We start from the raw sequence: 19,784 nt of genomic DNA, 5'->3' as shown, positions 1-19,784 counted from the left end.
TTATAGAAATGTATCCATGCTGGTTTCTTACTTTTAACCAAAGTACCACGGTCATGTAAGATGTTATAATAACAGCAGAAACTGGTGAGGGTTATGTGAGAACTCTGGATTTTCTTTGCAACTTTTCTGTAAATTTATTCCCAAATAAAAATTTTATTTAAAAAAATAGGTAATCATGAACCGGATTCTAAATAAACCACAATTTTTTTCAAATCTTAGACACAGAAAACCAAAATTCTTCCAGACTCACCCCACCCACACTCACACACCACACACATGCACACAAAGGTAACTATGTGAGATGATAGATGTGTTAATTAACTTGATTGTGGTAATCACTTTACAATGTGTGTGTTTATCAAATTACCACATCTTACAATCTAAATATATACAATTTTTATTCGCAATTATAGGTCACTAAGTTTAAGGAAAAAACACATTTTTCATTGCACTTTTGAATATCAGTAGCAATATACAAGTTTCTATTAGTTCACATACATATAGATTGATGACTACAATCCTTTGAATTATATTACAAAATTTTTAAACCCCCGAAACCTCAACTATTATTTTCCATTTCTGTTACCATACTTTAAAATCCCAAAAAGATGCTATCTTTGCAGTTAATGCCCATTTAATGTTTATAATTAAAGGATATTTTTGTATATACTGGCACCAAACAGATAATTACTGCTGTTAAAATTATCACTGCTTAGAAAAGTTTCTGCATGAGATGATTCTTACTTGTCTATACGATTTACCTCATTTTTCTTTTGAACACAGCCAGGAAAGATGATTGAGAAATTGGTAATGAGCACCTGAAATCAAAATTACTGAATCTGCATTCCACCTGAGGTCTTAGAAATGCAGACCCATATAACTGTAAAGATAATAAAATTCATTCAGTTAAAAAAAAATAAATGGAGAACCACCAACAAATTCTTCCATGAGTAACTAAAATGGCTCTGACTTAAAATGGTCACCATCCAAAAGCAAGAACAGTTTGTTCCTTTTGCTGTCTCTTGGGTATTATATTCATCCTAATAAATGGCATCTGCTACATTCACTTGTGTAATGACAGATTGATAAGTAACCCACTGTAGAAAATATCCTTGTTTAGGATTTACACAGAATTAGCTAGAAAATTGATACCTACCCACAACATTTTTCAAAATGTGGACCTGATTTACTTTTTGTTTTTACCTTCATGGAATCACAGGTCAAAGTTTTATGGAAGATAAGGAAAGATGAAGAATTGTCACAGTTTGGATGAGAATAAGAAAATAGAACAGATAAATGAAAGGTACAATCCTGGATCAGACTCTGGGAGAGAAAAAGGACATTGGAGAAAATCTGGCAAAATTTAAATAAGCTTTGTAGTTTGGCTAAGGGTTTTGTACCCTGGGAGTTCCTGTTATGGCTCAGCAGATTATGAACCTGACTAGTATCCATGAGGATGCAGGTTCAATCCCTGGCCTCGCTCAGTGTGTTAAAGATCCAGTGTTGCAAGAGCTGTGGTGTAGGTTGCAGATGTCACTCAGATGCCAGGTTGCTGTGGATTTGGTGTAGGCGGGCAGCTGCAGCTACAATTCAACCCATAGCCTGGGAACTTCCATATGCTGCAGGTGGGGCCCTAAAAAGCAAAAAAAAAAAAAAAAAGTTTGTCTCCTGCTTTTGGTAATTATACTGTGGTTATGAAAATTATTAACATGGAGAAACTGGGTAAAGAATAGACAGCTTTCTGAACTATTTTTGCAACTCTGTTAAGTGGGAAATTATTTCAAAATAAAAGATTTTTAAACATTGCATTGGAAAACTCCTCAGGAAGTTGTTGCTTCAAAGAGAGACACAGTATTTCTCAATAGTTCCACTAGAGCCAGTTTTCCCTCCAGCTTTGAAACCGAGCATTGTTTCTTCAGTTGTGCAGCAGATAAAGTGCAGTTCTTGGCTTGTGCGTTGGGAATATTTTGTACAGAAATATGTCTTTCAAGATCCTAGAATTATACTTTGTACCGTGAAATGTTCATGCTTTAAGAGCCCGTTGGAAGCAAGACCGATGGAAAAAGTCACATTTCTCATTTTTATACCAGAATATTTATGTTCATTGAGTGGAATGTCAGGCTTAATTGTCTTGACAGTTTTTTTTTTGTTTGTTTTTGTTTTTTTAAGGGCTGCACTGATGGCGGCATATGAAAACTCCCAGGCTAGGGGTCGAATGGGAGGTGTAGCTGATAGTCTACACAACAGCCATACCAATGCCAGATCCAAGCTGAGTCCATGACATACACCACAGCCTACAGTAATGCCAGATCCTTAACCCACTGAACAAGGCCAGGGATCAACCTGCTTTCTCATGGATCCTAGTCAGTTTTGTTACCACTGAGCTACCACATCCAGCCTTGACAATTTTAATTTAGGGTGCTTTTTCCTCTTTCTATTTTTTTTTCTTTCCAGTCAAATGCATATAGTTGATTTTGAATAAATAAAATAGAGATATCATGTGACTTCACTGTAATCCAATGGAGGAGGTATAGATGCAGGAACTTGCTAAATGGGTGATGGGGGAATTCACTCTTTGAGATTACTTTAAAAGTGACCATAATTAAAAGGAAGTCCTTTTGGCAGTTAAGCAATTACACCCTGTTTTGTTATTACCATTCATTAATCACCTACCACTGCATGCTTGTTCATCTACCTCCAGTCTAATACATAACTCAGCAAAGAAATGTCCCTCTTTTACAGATGAGGGAATGCAGGCTCAGAAACGTTATGCAACTGGCCCAAACTAGGCTTCAAATTCAAATTAAATGTCTCTAAATGACTAATATTTATATTAGTTGACTTTCCTTGCAACAAATTCTACCCTTAGTGAATTGTGTCATTAATACATCAGTTTCCAAGGTCAGATGTTTTACAAATTTATTAAAGTGAAAGTACATTTTCAGAGAGGAAAGAGAGGACTCATGTGCCTGCCAGCTAAAAGGAGAGCTCAACTCAACATTGCAACAGTCTTTTTTTGTCTTTTCTAGGGCTGCACCAGAGGCATATGGAGGTTCCCAGGCCAGGGCTCTAATTGGAGCTGCAGCTGCCAGCCTAGACCACAGCCACAGCAATGCCAGATCTGAGCTGCATCTTCGACCTACACCACAGATCATGGCAATGACGGATCATTAACCCACTGAGCGAGGCCAGGTATTGAACCCACAGCCTCATGGTTCCTGGTTGGATTCGTTAACCACTGAGCCATGATGGGAACTCCCTGCAACAGTCTTTATACTCCACAGTGTGACCTGAGTGAAACTCAATTTGATCTTCTGATTTGTCTTGGGCAGGATACCTTCTTTGTGTGGGGAACAGGTTGCATGGTGGCTGGGTGAGAAATGGGCCATGTTCATTCTCTAGCAGGGAGTGAGCAGCCCAGGCTGGTCAGGGTGGAGGAAGGGGCATTACAATGAGACATGGCCAGAGGCTTTTAGGTTTAATCTCCTTGAAGAGGACTTGAAGTCTATAACATCATGGTGAGATTTCAGTATACCAGTCTTTTGACATATTTGAAATATCCTGTTAATTTAATTTAATTTTGTTTTATTTTTTTTGTCTTTTTGTCTTTTGTTGTTGTTGTTGTTGTTGTTGTTATTGTTGCTATTTCTTGGGCCGCTCCCGCGGCATATGGAGGTTCCCAGGCTAGGGGTTGAATCGGAGCTGTAGCCACCGGCCTACGCCAGAGCCACAGCAACGCGAGATCCGAGCTGCGTCTGCAATCTACACCACAGCTCACAGCAACGCCGGATTGTTAACCCACTGGGCAAGGGCAGGGATTGAACCCGCAACCTCATGGTTCCTAGTCGGATTCGTTAACCACTGCGCCACGACGGGAACTCCTATCCTGTTAATTTTAAAAGGAAATATGATATTTCCTTTGAAAATTGATCATACATTAATAGATTTTCTTCAAAATATAGAAATATAGGGAAATTCAAGGTCTTTAATGGGCTCCATTAGTAACAGAATTTATCAAGATAATAGATTGTTTCATAAGTATATTAACTTAAGCATACTAAGATCCTAGAGTGCCTTTTAATAACATATAGTGTTGCAATACATTAAATGTGTTTTTTATTTTTATTTTATTATTTATTTATTTATTTTTGTCTTTTTGTCTTTCCTAGGGCCACACCCATGGCATATGGAGGTTCCCAGGCTAGGGGTCTAATCCGAGCTGTTGCTGCTGGCCTACACCAGAGCCACAGCAATGCCAGATCCAAGCCACGTCTTTGACCTATACCACAGCTCACGGCAATGCTGAATCCTTAACCCATTGAGTGAGGCCAGGGATCAAACCCACAACCTCATGGTTCCTAGTCGGACTTGTTACCACTGCGCCATGACAGGAACTCCAAAATGTGTTTTTTAAAAACCAGAAGAAAATATCAGTGATCTAGGAGTTCCTGTCGTGGCTTAGTAGTTAATGAACCTGATTGGTAACCATGAGATTTCAGGTTCGATCCCTGGCCTTGATCAATGAGTTAAGGATCTGGCGTTGCCATAAGCTGTGGTGACGTCACAGATGCTGCTCAGATCCTGAGTTGCTGTGGCTGTGGCGTAAGCCGGCAGCTACAGCTCTGATTCACCCTAGCCTGGGAACCTCCATATGCCACAGGTGTGGCCCTAAAAAGACAAGAAGGAAGGAAGGAAAGAAAGGAAGGAAGGAAAGAAAGGAAGGAAGGAAGACAGGAAGGAAGAATGAAAGAATGAAAGAATGAAAGAAAGAAAGAAAGAAAGAAAGAAAGAAAGAAAGAAAGAAAGAAAGAAAGAAAGAAAGAAAGAAAAAGAAAGGAAGAAAGAAAAAGAAAGAAAGAAAGAGAAAGGAAGGAAGGAAGAAAGAGAGAAAATATCAGTGATCTAAAAGATGTAACTCAAGGGAGTTCCTGTTGTGGCTCAGCAGGTTAAGAACGCAACTACTATCCATGAAGATATGTTTGATCCCTAGCCTCACTCAGTGGGCCAAGGATCTGGGGCTGCCACAAGCTGTGGTGTAGGTTGCAGATGTGACTCCAACTGGACTCCTAGTCTGGGAACTTCCATATGCCACAGGTGTGATGTAGCCATAAAAAATAAATAAAATTTTAAAAAATATAAGAAATAATTCAATGTTTACCTTAAAAAGTCTACTTTGATCCTTCATTTACTGTTCAAAACTACAGTGGAAAATTTATGGATGATCTCCTTGGCACAAAGTAAATTTTCAAAGCAGAGATAAATAACCAGCCTTACTCTGATTGTGCTGAGAGTTTCTATTTAAAAAGTTAATTATGTACTTTGGATATGGGAAATATTATTCCGGTGAGCTTTTATTCTAGAATACTGATGCTCTGTAATTGGATTGATAGTCACAGATCATTTACTTGATAAACAGGGAAAGAAAACTTTGTGGCTGTTGCTGCTTTCACCTCACAATTAAGAGTGACATAATTAGATACTATACCTTAGCACCCTGTTATAAGATACAGGTTTAAACCTATCCCTTACATCATGAAACCAACAAGTTTCCGTCTGTGTGCACCAGCAGCCCTTCTCAGTGAACTGAAATGCATTAAATGTTCTGAGCAGACAGTGTTCTGCTGAAGCTCTCAAACAAACATGGAACACCCAAGTTCCCCACTATAGTTCCAAAACTATAGTGCCACCTAGGTATCATTGTTTCCTAAACTTTCCTGATCACAAGAATTAACCTAGTTAACAGTTTACAACACTTTTTCCTAAGGCAGGTCTTCGAGAAATTTCAATTTAATAGTCTGGGGCATGAGGATCTGAAGTGTAGACAAATGTCACAGGCGACCAGGCATATTTGAGACACACATCTTTTAAATTAAAACAAATTTTTAAAATTAAAACAAAATAAAGCATTTGTACCTCTTACTGGGCATTATTAGAGTAATGGAAATAGTAGGAATTTTACTATAAATCCAATTTCAGTGTTCTGTATTTATGAATTTTCAATCTCTTTTTCAAATTCTGCTATAAAAGGTAATAATAATATATATATATATTTCAGATGTATTTTAAGTATTAAATATGAAAGATCTAAGCTTTTGCTACACAAACAGTGGTCTGGGAGTTCCTACTGTAGTGCAACAGGGTTAGTGGTGTCCCGTTTCTGAAGCTTCTGCGATGTAGGTTCCATCTGGCCCCACACGGTGGGTTAAGAATCCTGTGTTGCTGCAGCTGTGACAAAGGTCACAACTGTGGCTTGTCTCTGGTCCCCGGCCAGGGACCTCCATATGCCTCAGGGTGGCAAAAAAAAAAAAAAAAAAAAAAAAAAGCAGCAGACTCTCAGGCTTTGCCCCAGACCTGCTGAATCCAAATACACTTGTTAAGAAGATGCCCTGGATGATCCATGTGCACATTAAAGCTGGCCAAGCACTGACCTGAGTAAAGGTTCAGGAATCTTTCCTTCTCCTTGTAGTCATTGTACCAATAATTTAATTCACCTGGGGTTCAGCGAGTGTCACCACCATTGCTTACTGTTGGTGTAAGCCTATCAGGCACACAGTAGAACGGTAGAAAGGTATTCATAAATAAACAAACACATGGGCTGGACATCACGCTCCTGCAAAAGAGCTTTACCCTCAAGCCTTTGCTCCACTCACTGCCACAGGTGTGAAACCCACAACACAGTTTTCAGTACTTTCTAAGGATTACTCTAGAGCTTCTCACATGTGCCTCACTACTACTTAGCAATTCATGGTAGCAGGGGAAGCCTACAACTTACAACTAAACTGGCCGCTGCTCAAATAAAAATTTGGGAGGTTTCATAAAAAGGTTTTGGGGTTTCCTTTTTTTACTTTCTCCTTCCATAGTTTATCATTGAACCCTGCAGAGTCAGGAGAGGAGAATTAGGTACAACCTGTCTTACTGCATCAAAGACCTTTTCAGTAATTGCCTGCAGTTAAGGTGTAGAGCACATGTCAGTACATGACAAATGGAAATGAGGACTACACTTTAAATGTTGGGGGTGCACTCAGGGAACAATGGAAAAGGTTGGGTGCTGCAATGAATGTTTTATTAAAACATCAAACAAAATTAGTTTGTTTAAAAATAAATGAATGAGCTAATTCTCAGATTTATAAATATCCCAGCCACATGCACAAAAAGGAATTCTGTGCCTCATGTTACTTAACAAGTGTGCCCCCCAACAAAGTTTATTAAAACATGGCATTTGTAAATGTTCCATTACTGATAAGATCATATAAAAATATTCTGTCTCTAAGCCATCAGCCTGACTTCAACCACAAGCATGTCACTCCCAATTTCTACAGTTTTGCAGAAAGTGGTAAGGTGGGATCTCACATATTAATACTAAATTTCTAGGGAGAGATCTGTGTCTTGAAAGACTGGAACACCATAATTGTCATTCCTGGAATACTATTCAGTAGGCCTTTTCTTGTTTTGTTTTCTATCTTATTGAAATATAGTTGACTTACAATGTTGTGTTAGTTTCTGGCGCGCAACAAAATGATTCAGTTATACAGATATATAACAGTTTGCATTTGCTAATCCCAAACTCCAATCCATCCCTCCCCCACCCCAGTCCTTGGAAACTACACATCTCTTTTCTTTGTCTATGAGTCTCTTTCTGTTTTGTAGATAAGTTCATTTGTGCTGTATTTTAGATTCAACATATAAGTGACATCATATGGTATTTGTCTTCTTCTTCCTGACTCATTTCACTTAGTATGATAATCTCTAGCTCTGTCCATGTTGCTACAAATGGCATTATTTAATTCTTTTTTATGGCTGAGTAATATTCCTTTGTATACATGTACCACTTCTTCCACTTTTCTGTCAATGGACATTTAGGTTGTTTCCTTATCTTGGCTATTGTAAATAGGGTCGCTACGAACCCTGGGGTGACTGTGTCTTTTTAATTTATAGTTACGCCCAGGAGTGGGATTGCTGGATCATATGACAACTCTATTTTTCACTTTTTATGAAACCTCCATACTGTTTTCCATAGTGACTGCACTCGTTTACATTCCCCCATGCACTAAGTCTTTGAGTTCTCTGCCAATTCTTTTCAGTATTGTGGAGGCAAGCTTATCTCTTCTCCCCCATTTCAGTGAGATAGATCAGCAGTGGAAATGAGACAGGCCCTGAAATTGAGAAAGTAAATAAGGAAGAATCATCTTTCACAAAAATCAATGGATCATCAAAGCCTTCAAGAAAAAGACTTTGTACCTGTATTCACAAAATAAACCATTCTTCATATTTTGGATTAAATTGTCTCACCCCTAAACCCATATGTTGAAGTCCTCACCCCCTCCCAATACCTCAGAATGTGCCCTTGTTTAGAGATAGGGTCTTTATGAAGGTGATCAAGCCAAAATGTGGTCCCTGGAGTGGACCTTACTCCGCTATGACTGTTGTCCTTCTAAGAAGAAGGAATTTGGGCATAGACACTCATAGAGGAAGACTATGGGAAGGGATCTAGGGAAAAGACAGTATCATCAAGTCAAGGACAAAGGCCTGGAACAGATCTTTCCCTCACAGAAGGAGCCAACCCTGCTGATACTTTGATTTGGGGCTTGGAATTTCAAGAAGGAGAGACAATACCTTTCTGTTATTTAAGCCACCTAGTTGTGCTACTTTGTTACAGCAGCCCTGGCAAACTAGTATCCTTCATGAATCATTGGGAAGAGAAAAGAGCAGTGGATTAGTAGCTATCAGAAGTAGGGCAGCTAAACTCTCATTATGTGCTTATAGCATAAAAAAAAAAAAAGTCTGCCAGTTTGATTTTTTTTTTTTCATGCTAGCCTTGGCTTTCTTTTGGTTTAGGAGTAACAACAGGGTAAACATTATACTGCCATAGTTCAGAAATGCTTTCATTTTTATGATTTCATTCCATTAGTTGAGTTGATCTCCAGGGAAATCTTGAGCCAGAAGGGAGTTTAGCATACCACTCTCAAGAATGGGACCACAAACCAGGACATAAACATCACTAATATCTTCTGTCTTTGCCGATCACCTATATGCTTACAGAACTGGGTGGGGTTTTATTCCCCGGTCAGAAATAATTGTGGCATAGAGCAACAGCAAGCAGAAAGTGTTCTGGTTTGAGATAATTTTTTTCTGAACTATTTGGGCAAAGGGTTCATCCATCATGCCATTTACCCTTTAATATTTCAGTGTGTATTTCCTAAATCCTATCATACTTTGGCATATCGTCTGGCAGTCACAAATATTTTTTATTGTAACTATCAAGTTTATACCCTTTCCTGCGCTTAATTCTTTCCAACATGGTATATATCTGTGTTTTTCATACGCTATTGCTTTCTGAATATTTTCAGTCTCTGAGTTCTCCTACTGGACCTAGCTAAATAGTGAGAGCTTCCCAATTCTTTGTCTTTCCTCATGGCTTTGTTCCTCTACTGCCTGTACGTTATCTCTGTATTTCAGGTAAGGAGTGGTCATAGCTGAATCATAACTTTGTTCCATACTGCAGCTTTAAACTTACCCACCCAGAGCTCAGTTGTTATCTTGCAATCCCTCAGAATTATCCCATATTCATATCACAATAAAGCACTGGTCATTTTATTACTTTTTCGCTTTTTTCTTTTTAGGGCTGTACCCATGGCACATGGAAGTTCCCAGGCTAGGGGTTAAATCAGAGCTACTGCTGTCAGCCTACACCACAGCTACAGCAATGTGGGATCCAAGTCATCTCTGCGACCTACACCAGAGCTCACAGCAACACCAAATCTCCAACCCACTAAGCGAGGTCAGGGATTGAACTAGAATCCTCATAGATACTAGTCAGATTGGTTTCTGCTGAGCCATGACGGGACTCCCATTTTATTACTTTTGTTTCTGTTATTTACTTTTACTTTGAGTTTCGTGTGGTTTGAGTAACTAAAGGAAGTACCACTTGTAGAAGCAGTTCATGCATGTGAATTAGTGATTCCAAACAATTATGATTCTCCTGCATCTTTTTGTGGCCACAGGCATTTGCTGGGGTCAGAGGACCCAAGCTGTTGCTCCACTTCTGCCATTTGTCAGATAGGTAACTTTTGCCAATCATAATTTGCCCACAAGCTTAGTTACCACAGTTACAATGATACTCAACTTCTCTCTCAGTTCTCTAAAAACCAACATTATCTACTTCAATGATTCTTTTGAGGATAAAATTATAAGATGTGTGTGAAAGGGCTTTATAAGAAATGCCGGAGGAGTTCCTGTTGTGGCACAGTGGAAACAAATCCGACTAGGAACCGTGAGGTTTCGGGTTCCATCCCTAGCATTGCTCAGTGGGCTAAGAATCCAGTGTTGCCGTGAGCTCTGGTATAGGTCAAAGATTCGGCTTGGATCTGGCATTGCTGTGGCTGTGGTATAGGCTGGCAGCTACAGTTCTGATTGGACCCCTAGCCTGGGATCCTTCACATGCTGAGGGTAGAGCCCTTAAAAAAAAAAGAAGGAAAGAAATGCCAGAGTGTTTTGAAACAGTACATATATAAACATTCACAATTGGAAAATTCATAAGATTAGAAAATGAATGACCAGAAAGATTAATTTGTTCACATTTATTGAGCTATTTGCAAAGCCAGGCTTCTTCGTACCTAAACCAGTGTTTTTCTATCTCAGCAAACTGTCTTCCTGGACAGAGTCTACCTCAAGTTGCTCAAGCTTATGCTTTGAAGTTATAAAGAACATGATGCCAGGTGCCAAATATTTTTAAAGCACCAAATGTACAGTGTATAAAAATACAAGTTTAGAAAGAGAGAAGCAGCTTAAAGAAAATGCACAAGGATTATAAGAGACTTAGAGCTTTGACTGGCATTGCTTGAAATATCTAAGAAATCATTCTTGCTCATTGAAGTGCAGGCTTTGTAAAATCACCAATGACCACGAACTATGTTAAATTTGAACAGATGAGCCCTCAATTCATCATCAATAAATGGTCAATAATCATCAATTTTCAACTGATTTTATTCCAATCATGCAAACACAGTATAACAGGTTAACAGTAGAATAGTTCTGCCTAAAGCTTAATTGAATGCTCTAAAATTTTAGACTTTATTTATTGAAGAGTCTACTAGCATAATTTTTAGATAACACAGGCAACAGATTAATTTGTTTATAGTGCTGACTGTTGGAAGAATATCCTCCTGGACATTGAGTTGCATCTATTCTGTGCTGATTCATACAGAATCTCACTGGTATAAGTTTTAAAAAGGTAAGAAGGGACACAAGGCTTGAAGCTCAGCAATCTAAGAAGATTTTAGAACTATTCTGATAGCAAATGTCTTCACTGTGTACCCTGTTTAAATCAATCTTTTTATCCCAGTTAATTATATGAAGATTTATTCCCAGGTTTCAATCAGAGAAAAGGCTACAATCTATGAAGTTCAGACCAATTGCCTTGGCATGTTAGAGCTGAGCAGACCTCCAAAATTTCTGTCAGGGCTTGTGCTTCTATAATCTTATCAGAGTTATTCTACCATCCTCAGTGAAGTTCTCAATGGTCAGATCCAAGATTTTATACATATTTTTACAGACAGTAAATTTATAATAAATGCTTGCGTTCTCAGCCTCATCTAGATTGTGCCTCATGGAAATTTAAACATGAGGAGGATAAAATCAGTTTTAAGTTGCTATTGATCTGTTTTTTGAAAGCTGAGGGAAATTTCAATAAATAATAGAATTTGAAAAGTCCATGATTTTCAACCAGGCTGTGTAATTTCTTTTTTAATTTAATAACTCCCCCCCTGAATATAAAAGCAACATGGCAGTCCTTTATCAATTACGGAGGTTAAATTCCTAAAAAGTACTGTGGTTGGCAAAACCACCATTGTTAGGATCTAAACACAAAGAATATACCACGTTAGGAGAAAAATGCAAGCCATAAAAATATGACATGTGTTTTTCACTCAGTAAATAAAAGTAGAAGCCTTCCACTTTAGAAAGAAACAGATTTATTGGCATTAAACATCTGTTCCAGTAAGTCACCCTTTTCCTGAGTCAACTTTAATTCATTATTCAGGAAAAACTGTTGAAGTGGATTTTTAAGTTAACATCATGTTATCAGACTATAACTATATTGTGCTTTTGAATCAGCATTCTCTACTGTAAAATGTAATTGTTGTTGTTATTGGGCTTTGTTTTTGTTTTTTCACTTACGCTTTTTTTTTTTGCAAGTCTCAGAAAATATTTGTGTAACACTCAGATTTTTTACAAGTTTTCTCAATACTTAAGTCTTAGGGGAGAGAGGAGGAAGGATGGTTTTGAAGGCATAAACAGAGAGGGTCGGGCAAAGAAGAGCTGGCCGTGAACATGTATGTGTTCTCTGAACTGGGTAAGGATTCCACTGCAAGGAACAGAATGAAGCCACACATAAGTCAATTCAAGCTTTTTTTTTTTTTTTTTTTTTTTTTTTAAATCTCAAAGTCCATAGCTCAAAAATCCTCTCCAGACTGCACTAACTCAGAAATAGATCCAACGAGATAGAAGACACTTTCATTCTACATTTTATTAGCAACAAAACTAGGTTTGCAGTATAAAGCTTCCTCCTGAGGCCTCTCCCCTACCGCCTGCATTGCCCCACCTACGTTGAATTGATGGCAAACAGCCAAATGTGAATAGCCAACCTGATGTTTACACCCCGTCACAGGGTAAGAGGCTGGTTCTGAGAGAACAGGACCCTGTCAGGGCCTGCGGGAAACCAAACACACCTGCCAGCTTACTGATCAGAACCTGGAGGTACAGAGAACCCACCATGCTTGAGGGAAGCAGTCCAGAAAGGATTCTAAAGGCTAAGCCCACCTGGCCTTAGGATGGTCAGGCTTTTCCCACTAATTAAAAAGCTAACTATTCTTGCCTTGGGGAAGAGAAAAGAGAGGATGAGGAAAGAAAGAGACAGAGAGAAATAAAGTAAATACATTGTCTCTGGGAGAGCAGAACAAAAGTCCTCTTCATTATGAAACTGACAAGAGCAAATCATCAACAACCAAACCTCCCCACTTCCACACACACACACACACATACACACACACACACACACACTTGCAATAGTTGGAAAAATAGATAACCATTATTATTTTGGATGTGACTCCATCTTTCCATATGTATTTTGTTTTATCAGGTGGTAGTGATTTCAAAAAATACAATTATGGGCACAACTCAAGTTGGAAACAGCTATTCAAGATTTAGAATAAGATGTCAGTCACAGTCCACAGAAACCAAAGAATAGACCCTGAGGATGGGAGAGAGCCACGAGAGCTTAACTGTTTTTCAGTTTCTCTCTCTTGCTTTCAAAAGATAATGCTAAGTCTAAGAATAAATATAAGGTACTTACAAAGCATCCTCTAGATTTCTACTGGAAATATCTCATTTACTTATTGATACAATTAGAGAAAATTTTTCTAAGTTGACATTCTTTCCCTAAAAGGATAACCATGAAAACAAAACAAAAATAAAAATCTTTCTTCCATCCTACACTGATTGCAAGGCTTTCAGAAGCTTCTCCACCAATTCTAGTGCTCATATCTCCAGTAATAATATGTACCACAAAATATGTGAAATAAAGAGGGCACCAAATTTAACAACGAGCAGCATATACCCTGGCAAGAAAGATATGAACACAGAGACAGAACACATCTAAGATACTAGGTGATCAGATTGAGCAGTCAAGAACAGATTCTTGTTCTACAGAAGAAAATAGAAATCCCCTCAAGTTTGGTAGAGATCAAAGTGGTTAGCTTATCATTTCCCGAGCCAAAATGTTCAACATAAGGAAATGCATTGTTTGAATGCCAAATCTTTCCCAGAGACACTCATTAAAAACACATCAGGGAGTTCCTGCTGTGGCACAGTGTACTCATAATCAGACTGCAGCAGCTCAGGTCTTTGCAGAGGCCTGGGTTTAATCCTCCGCCTGGCATGGTGCAGTGGGTTAAAGGATCCAGTGTTGCTGCAGTTGTGGCCTGGATTCAATCCCTGGCCCAGGAACTTCCGTATGCTGCAAGTGTGGCCATAAAGAAAATGAAACAAACAAAAAACATCAGACAACCCAGGAAGAAAACAGGCAAAAGATTTGAACAGACACTTCACAAAAAAAAAGATGCTTAACATCATTAGTCATTGGGAAAATGTATCTTAAAACCACTACACACCCATTAGAGAGTCTAAGCCTCTAATGTGTAGATGAGGTTGTAGAGGAACAGAAACTCTAGTACACATTGTTCATGGAATGCAAAATGGTGCAATGACTTTGGAAGGCATTGTGGCAGTTTCTTAAAAAGTAACATGTACTATATGCCAATTCCATTCCTAGTTATTTATCTTAGAGATGAAACAGATGCCTGCATATTTCAGGCTTATTTGTAATGTTGAAAATTTGAAACAACCCAAATGCCCATCAATAATGAATGGACAGGAGTTCCCGTCGTGGCGCAGTGGTTAACGAATCTGACTAGGAACCATGAGGGTTTGATCCCTGCCCTTGCTCAGTGGGTTAACGATCTGGCGTTGCCGTGAGCTGTGGGGTAGGTTGCAGATGCGGCTCAGATCCTGCATTGCTGTGGCCCTGGCATAGGCTGGTGGCTACAGCTCCGATTGGACCCCTAGCCTGGAGCCTCCATATGCCACAGGAGTGGCCCAAGAAATGCCAAAAAGACCAAAAAAAAAAAAAATAATAATGAATGGACAGGAGTTTCTGTCACAGCTCAGCAGAAACAAATCCGACTAGCATCCATGAGGACACAGGTTCAATCCCTGGCCTTGCTCAGGGGGTTAAGGATTCAGTGTTGTTGTGAGCTGTGTTGTCACAGATGTGGCTTTGATCCCACGTGGCTGTGGTGCAGGCCAGCAGCTATAGCTCTGATTAGACTCCTAGCCTGGGAACCTACATTTGCTGCAAGTGTGGCCCTACACAAGGCCAAAGAAAAATAATGAATGGATAGACAGTGGTAAATCCATAGCATGGGATACAACTCAACAACCAAAAAAGGAAAGGACAGTTAATTTTCACCCCACGTAGATGAATCTTAAAATGAGTAACTGAGCAAAAGAAGCTGGGCAAAATAGAGCACATAGCAGATGACACCATTTAGTTTCAGAAAATGTTAATTAATCTATAATAACAGAAAACAGAGTAGTGGTTCTCTGGGGAAGGGGGTGGAAGCAGAGAAGGATTACAAAGAGGCAAAGGAAACTTTTGAGGTTGATGGAAATGTTCATTATCCTGGTTGTGTTATGGGCATATGTTAAGCTGGATGAAAGTGTATACACTAGATGTGTGTGCTTTGGTACATTTCAATTATACCTCAGTTAAGATTGGGGATGGAGGAACACCTTGAGAAACCTAACACTTTAATACATTTAAATTTAGGTCTTTCTTGACTCCATTCCAGGAAAGGAAATCTTTGTCACTTAGGAGGCACAAACCAGAGCAGACACTGTATTGGAAAACTGCATCATGGACTTTAGACAGCCTACAGCTGACAGTTGAAAGAATTGACCTTGTCTGATAAAATGCATATAGTCAGATCTTTGTGGTAGGAGACTTACTTATTCAGATTTAAGTCTAACTCAGTGACACAAGAAAGGCTATTGCAGATCCTTGTAGCTGAGCATGAACAGGTTCTTGATCAAGTTGAACAAATCTTAGCCTTAGGAGGTGATGTCAGTAGTCCTATAATCAGACTGTGGTGGCTATATAAGTGATCAAATTATATAGAAGTTCTATCCATTCCAATAAAGAAAGAATTGAATTAAATTATTACTTGGTTAGGCTCCTGAATTTCCTAGACCCATTTACTAGATGAAGATCCAGGCTTCCCAATACTATCTTCTTTGAACTCTTCTATGACTTTCAATTTTTTTTTTAATTTTTTCTTTTTAGGGCCACACCTACAGCACATGGAAGTTTGCAGGCTAGGGGTTGAATAAGAGCTGCAGCTGCTGGCCTCCATCCCAGTCACAGCAACACTGGATTCGGGCAACATCTCTGACCTATGCCATAGCTTGCAGCAATGCTGGATCCTTAACCTATGGAGTGAGGGGATTGAGCCATCATCCTCACTAACACTGTGTCAGGTTCTGAACTTGCTGAGCCACAATGGGAACTCCTCAAACTTTTTTTTTTTTTAAAGAAATAGACTTCTTAATCAAACAAAATCTCACTCAAAACACTCACGTCAGGGTAAATAAAAGCAGAAACTTAGGACCATATGTTTATTTTATAAGGTTATATTTTAAAATCCTTTTTGACAAGTATAATGCAACGAGAGGATAAAATACAGGCTTGGATGACTGTTGCTGATATGTCAACTTCAGCCTCCACTTCTGTATCTTACTGAGATTGCAGAATTTTCAGAAATTCTAGATTCATACAGATAAAGAATCTCAAGTATTTTTTTTAATAGGTGCCCATGCAAAACTCTTCACTTAAACGGATCCAGAAGCTTCAGAGGATGTTAATCAAAGTTTGTCTCTAAGAGGAATCATCAATAATATCGAACAACTAATTTCATTCCTTGTGCAAATGGCATGCAAAAAGCCCTAAAGACTTATAATAAGTATTAAAATCATTTAACATGAAAGTATTGGAGTTCCTGCTGTGCATGCAGTGGGGTAATGATCTGGCTTGTCTCTGCGGAGGCTCCAGTTCCAATCCAGGCTCCTCACAGCCATGGCATAGGTTGCAGCTCCAGCTCGAATTCGCTCCCTGGCCTAGGAGCTTCCATATGCCACAGGTGTGGCTGAAAAATGAAATAAATAAATAAAGAGTGAGAAAACACTAAAAAAACAAAACATGAAAGTATCACAACTCCACGTCCTGTGCATTTCCTTTAATTGCACAACTCTACTCCATTGTGAGCACACACAAAGCAGTCATAACCTCGCCTAGCCTGATATTTCACAATGGTGCACACACGTAACAGTGTCTTTACTTGTACAGCTTTATGTGTTCAGACATGCAAAAAAATTAAGATTGGGAAAAGAAAAAGCTGAGTCAGACCTGAGTGACAAACTCAATAGCTGGTGAAGCGATACAAGGGGTTCGAGTGTCTAATCCAGATGGCAAAGGTAAAGGGGATTTGCAGGTGTAATGAATATGCCTGATTAGTTTACATTGGGTTGATCAAAAGGGAGATGATCCTTGGTGGCCTAACTTAACCAGGTGAACCTTTTGAAGAGGATCCTAAGATCAGAAGCAGAAGCCAGAGAATCTTGTGTGGATCTTGAGGAAGCAGTCTTCCAGGAGTTCTATGGCCACAAGGGATGAATACTGTCAACAACCATGTGGGCTTGGAGGAAGACTGAGCTTCATACTGAGACCTGGACCCAGTCAATGCCTGGACGATTCCCAAGAGAGGAGGACCCAGCAAACCTTGCCCAGACTCCTGATTTGCAGAAACTGTGTGATAATAAATGTGTATTGTTTTCAAAGACTAAATGTATGGTAATTTGTTATCCATCAATAGAAAATGAATACAGATGCTTTATTCCAGAAAAATAAATGCTGTGAGCACTTCACGAGGGCTGTTGTTCAGTGCTAAAACCTCTTTAAGTTCAGAGGCATAGCTGATAGTGATCTCAGATTAGCTCAGAAAATTCAGCTCAGTGAAAGAAAAAACACAAAGGGAATCATCCAAAATTACATTGTAACATTCTGAGGAAGACAGTAAACTAGCCTAGGCTCTATGCAAACACACGTTAAGCCAGCAATTTGAAATGGTTTCCAATGTGTTAGAAGTTGATTTCTAACATATTCCAGTGTGTTTTTTCATCATTAAAAATTTATAGCCTACATACTAAAATATGTATAAATTACAAAAGTGAAAAAATGTGAACTTACAACCACTATGGAAAACAGTAGGAGGTACCTTAGAAAACTATACGTAGAACTATCTTATGACCTAGCAACCCTACTCTTAGGCATATATCCGAACAAAACTTTCCTTGAAAAAGACACATGCAACCACATGTTCATTGCAGCACTATTCACAATAGCCAAGACATGGAAACAACCCAAATGTCCATTGACAGATGATTGGATTAGAAAGGTGTGGTATATATACACAATGGAATATGACTCAACCATAAAAAATAATAAAATAATGCTATTTGCAGCAACATGGATGAAACTAAAGACTTTTATACTGAGTGAAGTAAGTCAGAAATAGAAAGACAAATACCATATGCTATCACTTATATCTGGAATCTAATATATGGCACAAATGAACCTTTCTACAGAAAAAAAAAATCATGGACATGGAGAATAGACTTGTCGTTGCCAAGGGGGAAGGGGAGAGAGTGGGATGGATTGGGAGCTTGGGGTTAATAGATGCAGACTATTGCCTTTGGAATGGATTAGCAATGAGATCCTGCTGTGTAGCACTGAGAACTATGTCTAGTCACTTCTGACGGAGAATGATAATGTGAGAAAAAAGAATGTTATACATGCATTTGTAACTGGGTTGCCATGCTGTATAATAGAAAATTGACAGAACACTGTAAACCAGCTATAATGGAAAAAAGAAAAAATCATTATATATGTACATATGTATATATGTATGTATGTATAAAATGAAACCTTACAGCAGGGGAGCTTGCCAGACTCCATCTTAATCAAGTGATCAAAGTCGACTGACCAGTAATGGAACAAATTGAAATCCTGTATCTACTGATAGGATATAATGAGAAGAACACAGTATCACTTCTGTGGTATACCTGCCCAAGTTGCACCCCTGTATTTAAGGGAACAATGTTGCAAAAGTTGCAACATTTTTACCTGCATTTAATCACAAGAAAACATCAGACAAACCCAAATTGAAGAAAATTCTACAAAATTACTGACTTGTAATCTCCAAAAGCTTCAAGGTCGTAAAAATCGACAAAAGACTGAAGAATTGTTTAGTAATTGAAGGAGACTGAAAGAATATGACAACCAAATGAACTGTTATGACTCTAGATTCTTTTGCTATAAAAAATGTTGGGACAACTGGCAGAATGGGGCCTGAGGATCATAATCATATATAAATGTTAATTTCTTTTTTCTCCCTCACCTATTTTTTGTTTCTGTCTTTTCAGGGTTGCACCCGAGGCATATGGAAGTTCCCAGGCTCGGGTTCAAATTGGAGCTGCAGCTGCCAACCTACACCACAGCCACAGCAACACAGGATCCAAGCCTCATCTATGACCTATACCACAGGTCATGGCAATGCTGGATCCTTAACCTACTGAGTGAGGCCAGTGGTCAAACCCGTGTCCTCGTGTATCCTAGTTGGGTTCATTCCCACTGAGCCACAAGGAGAACTCTGTAAACGTTAATTTCTTGATTTGACGGTTTTATGTGATTGCTTTGGAGGAAAATATTCTTGTTTGTAAGAATCACACATTAGGAGTTTCAGCTGTGGCTCAGTGGTTAATGAATCCAATTAAGAACCATGAAGTTGTGGGTTCGATCCCTGGCCTTGCTCCGTGGGGTAAGGATATGGTGTTGCTGTGAGCTGTGGTGTAGATTGCACATGTGGCTGGTATCCGGAGTTACTGTGGCTCTGGCATGGGTCGGCGGCTACAGTTCCGATTAGACCTCTAGCCTGGGAATCTCCATATGCTGCAGGAGCAGCCCTAGAAAAGGCAAAAAGACAAAAAAAAAAAAAAAAATTGCACATTAATCTTTATATGTTTCTATAAGTTTGAGATTGTCTTAAAATAAAAGGTACACAAAAACTACATACTAGGACTTTTAAGAACTTACGCATTTGGGCAACCCTTAAAATACT

General features: G+C 38.9%; 1 protein-coding gene across 1 annotated transcript in view; it reads left to right on the top strand.

The window, feature by feature from the left end:
- Positions 17,297-19,784, top strand: part of MBD2 (methyl-CpG binding domain protein 2) — an 85,296-nt gene continuing 82,808 nt past the window's right edge. Inside the window, exon 1 of the mRNA XM_013992857.2 lies at positions 17,297-17,458. Coding sequence (XP_013848311.2) covers positions 17,297-17,458 — 162 coding nt within the window. The remainder of the gene's footprint in view (positions 17,459-19,784) is intronic.

The sequence above is a fragment of the Sus scrofa genome, chromosome 1, assembly GCF_000003025.6.
Source record: "Sus scrofa isolate TJ Tabasco breed Duroc chromosome 1, Sscrofa11.1, whole genome shotgun sequence".
NCBI lineage: Eukaryota > Metazoa > Chordata > Mammalia > Artiodactyla > Suidae > Sus > Sus scrofa.
Note: the sequence above shows the minus strand (reverse complement) of the source record. Positions and strands in the feature narration are given on the sequence as shown.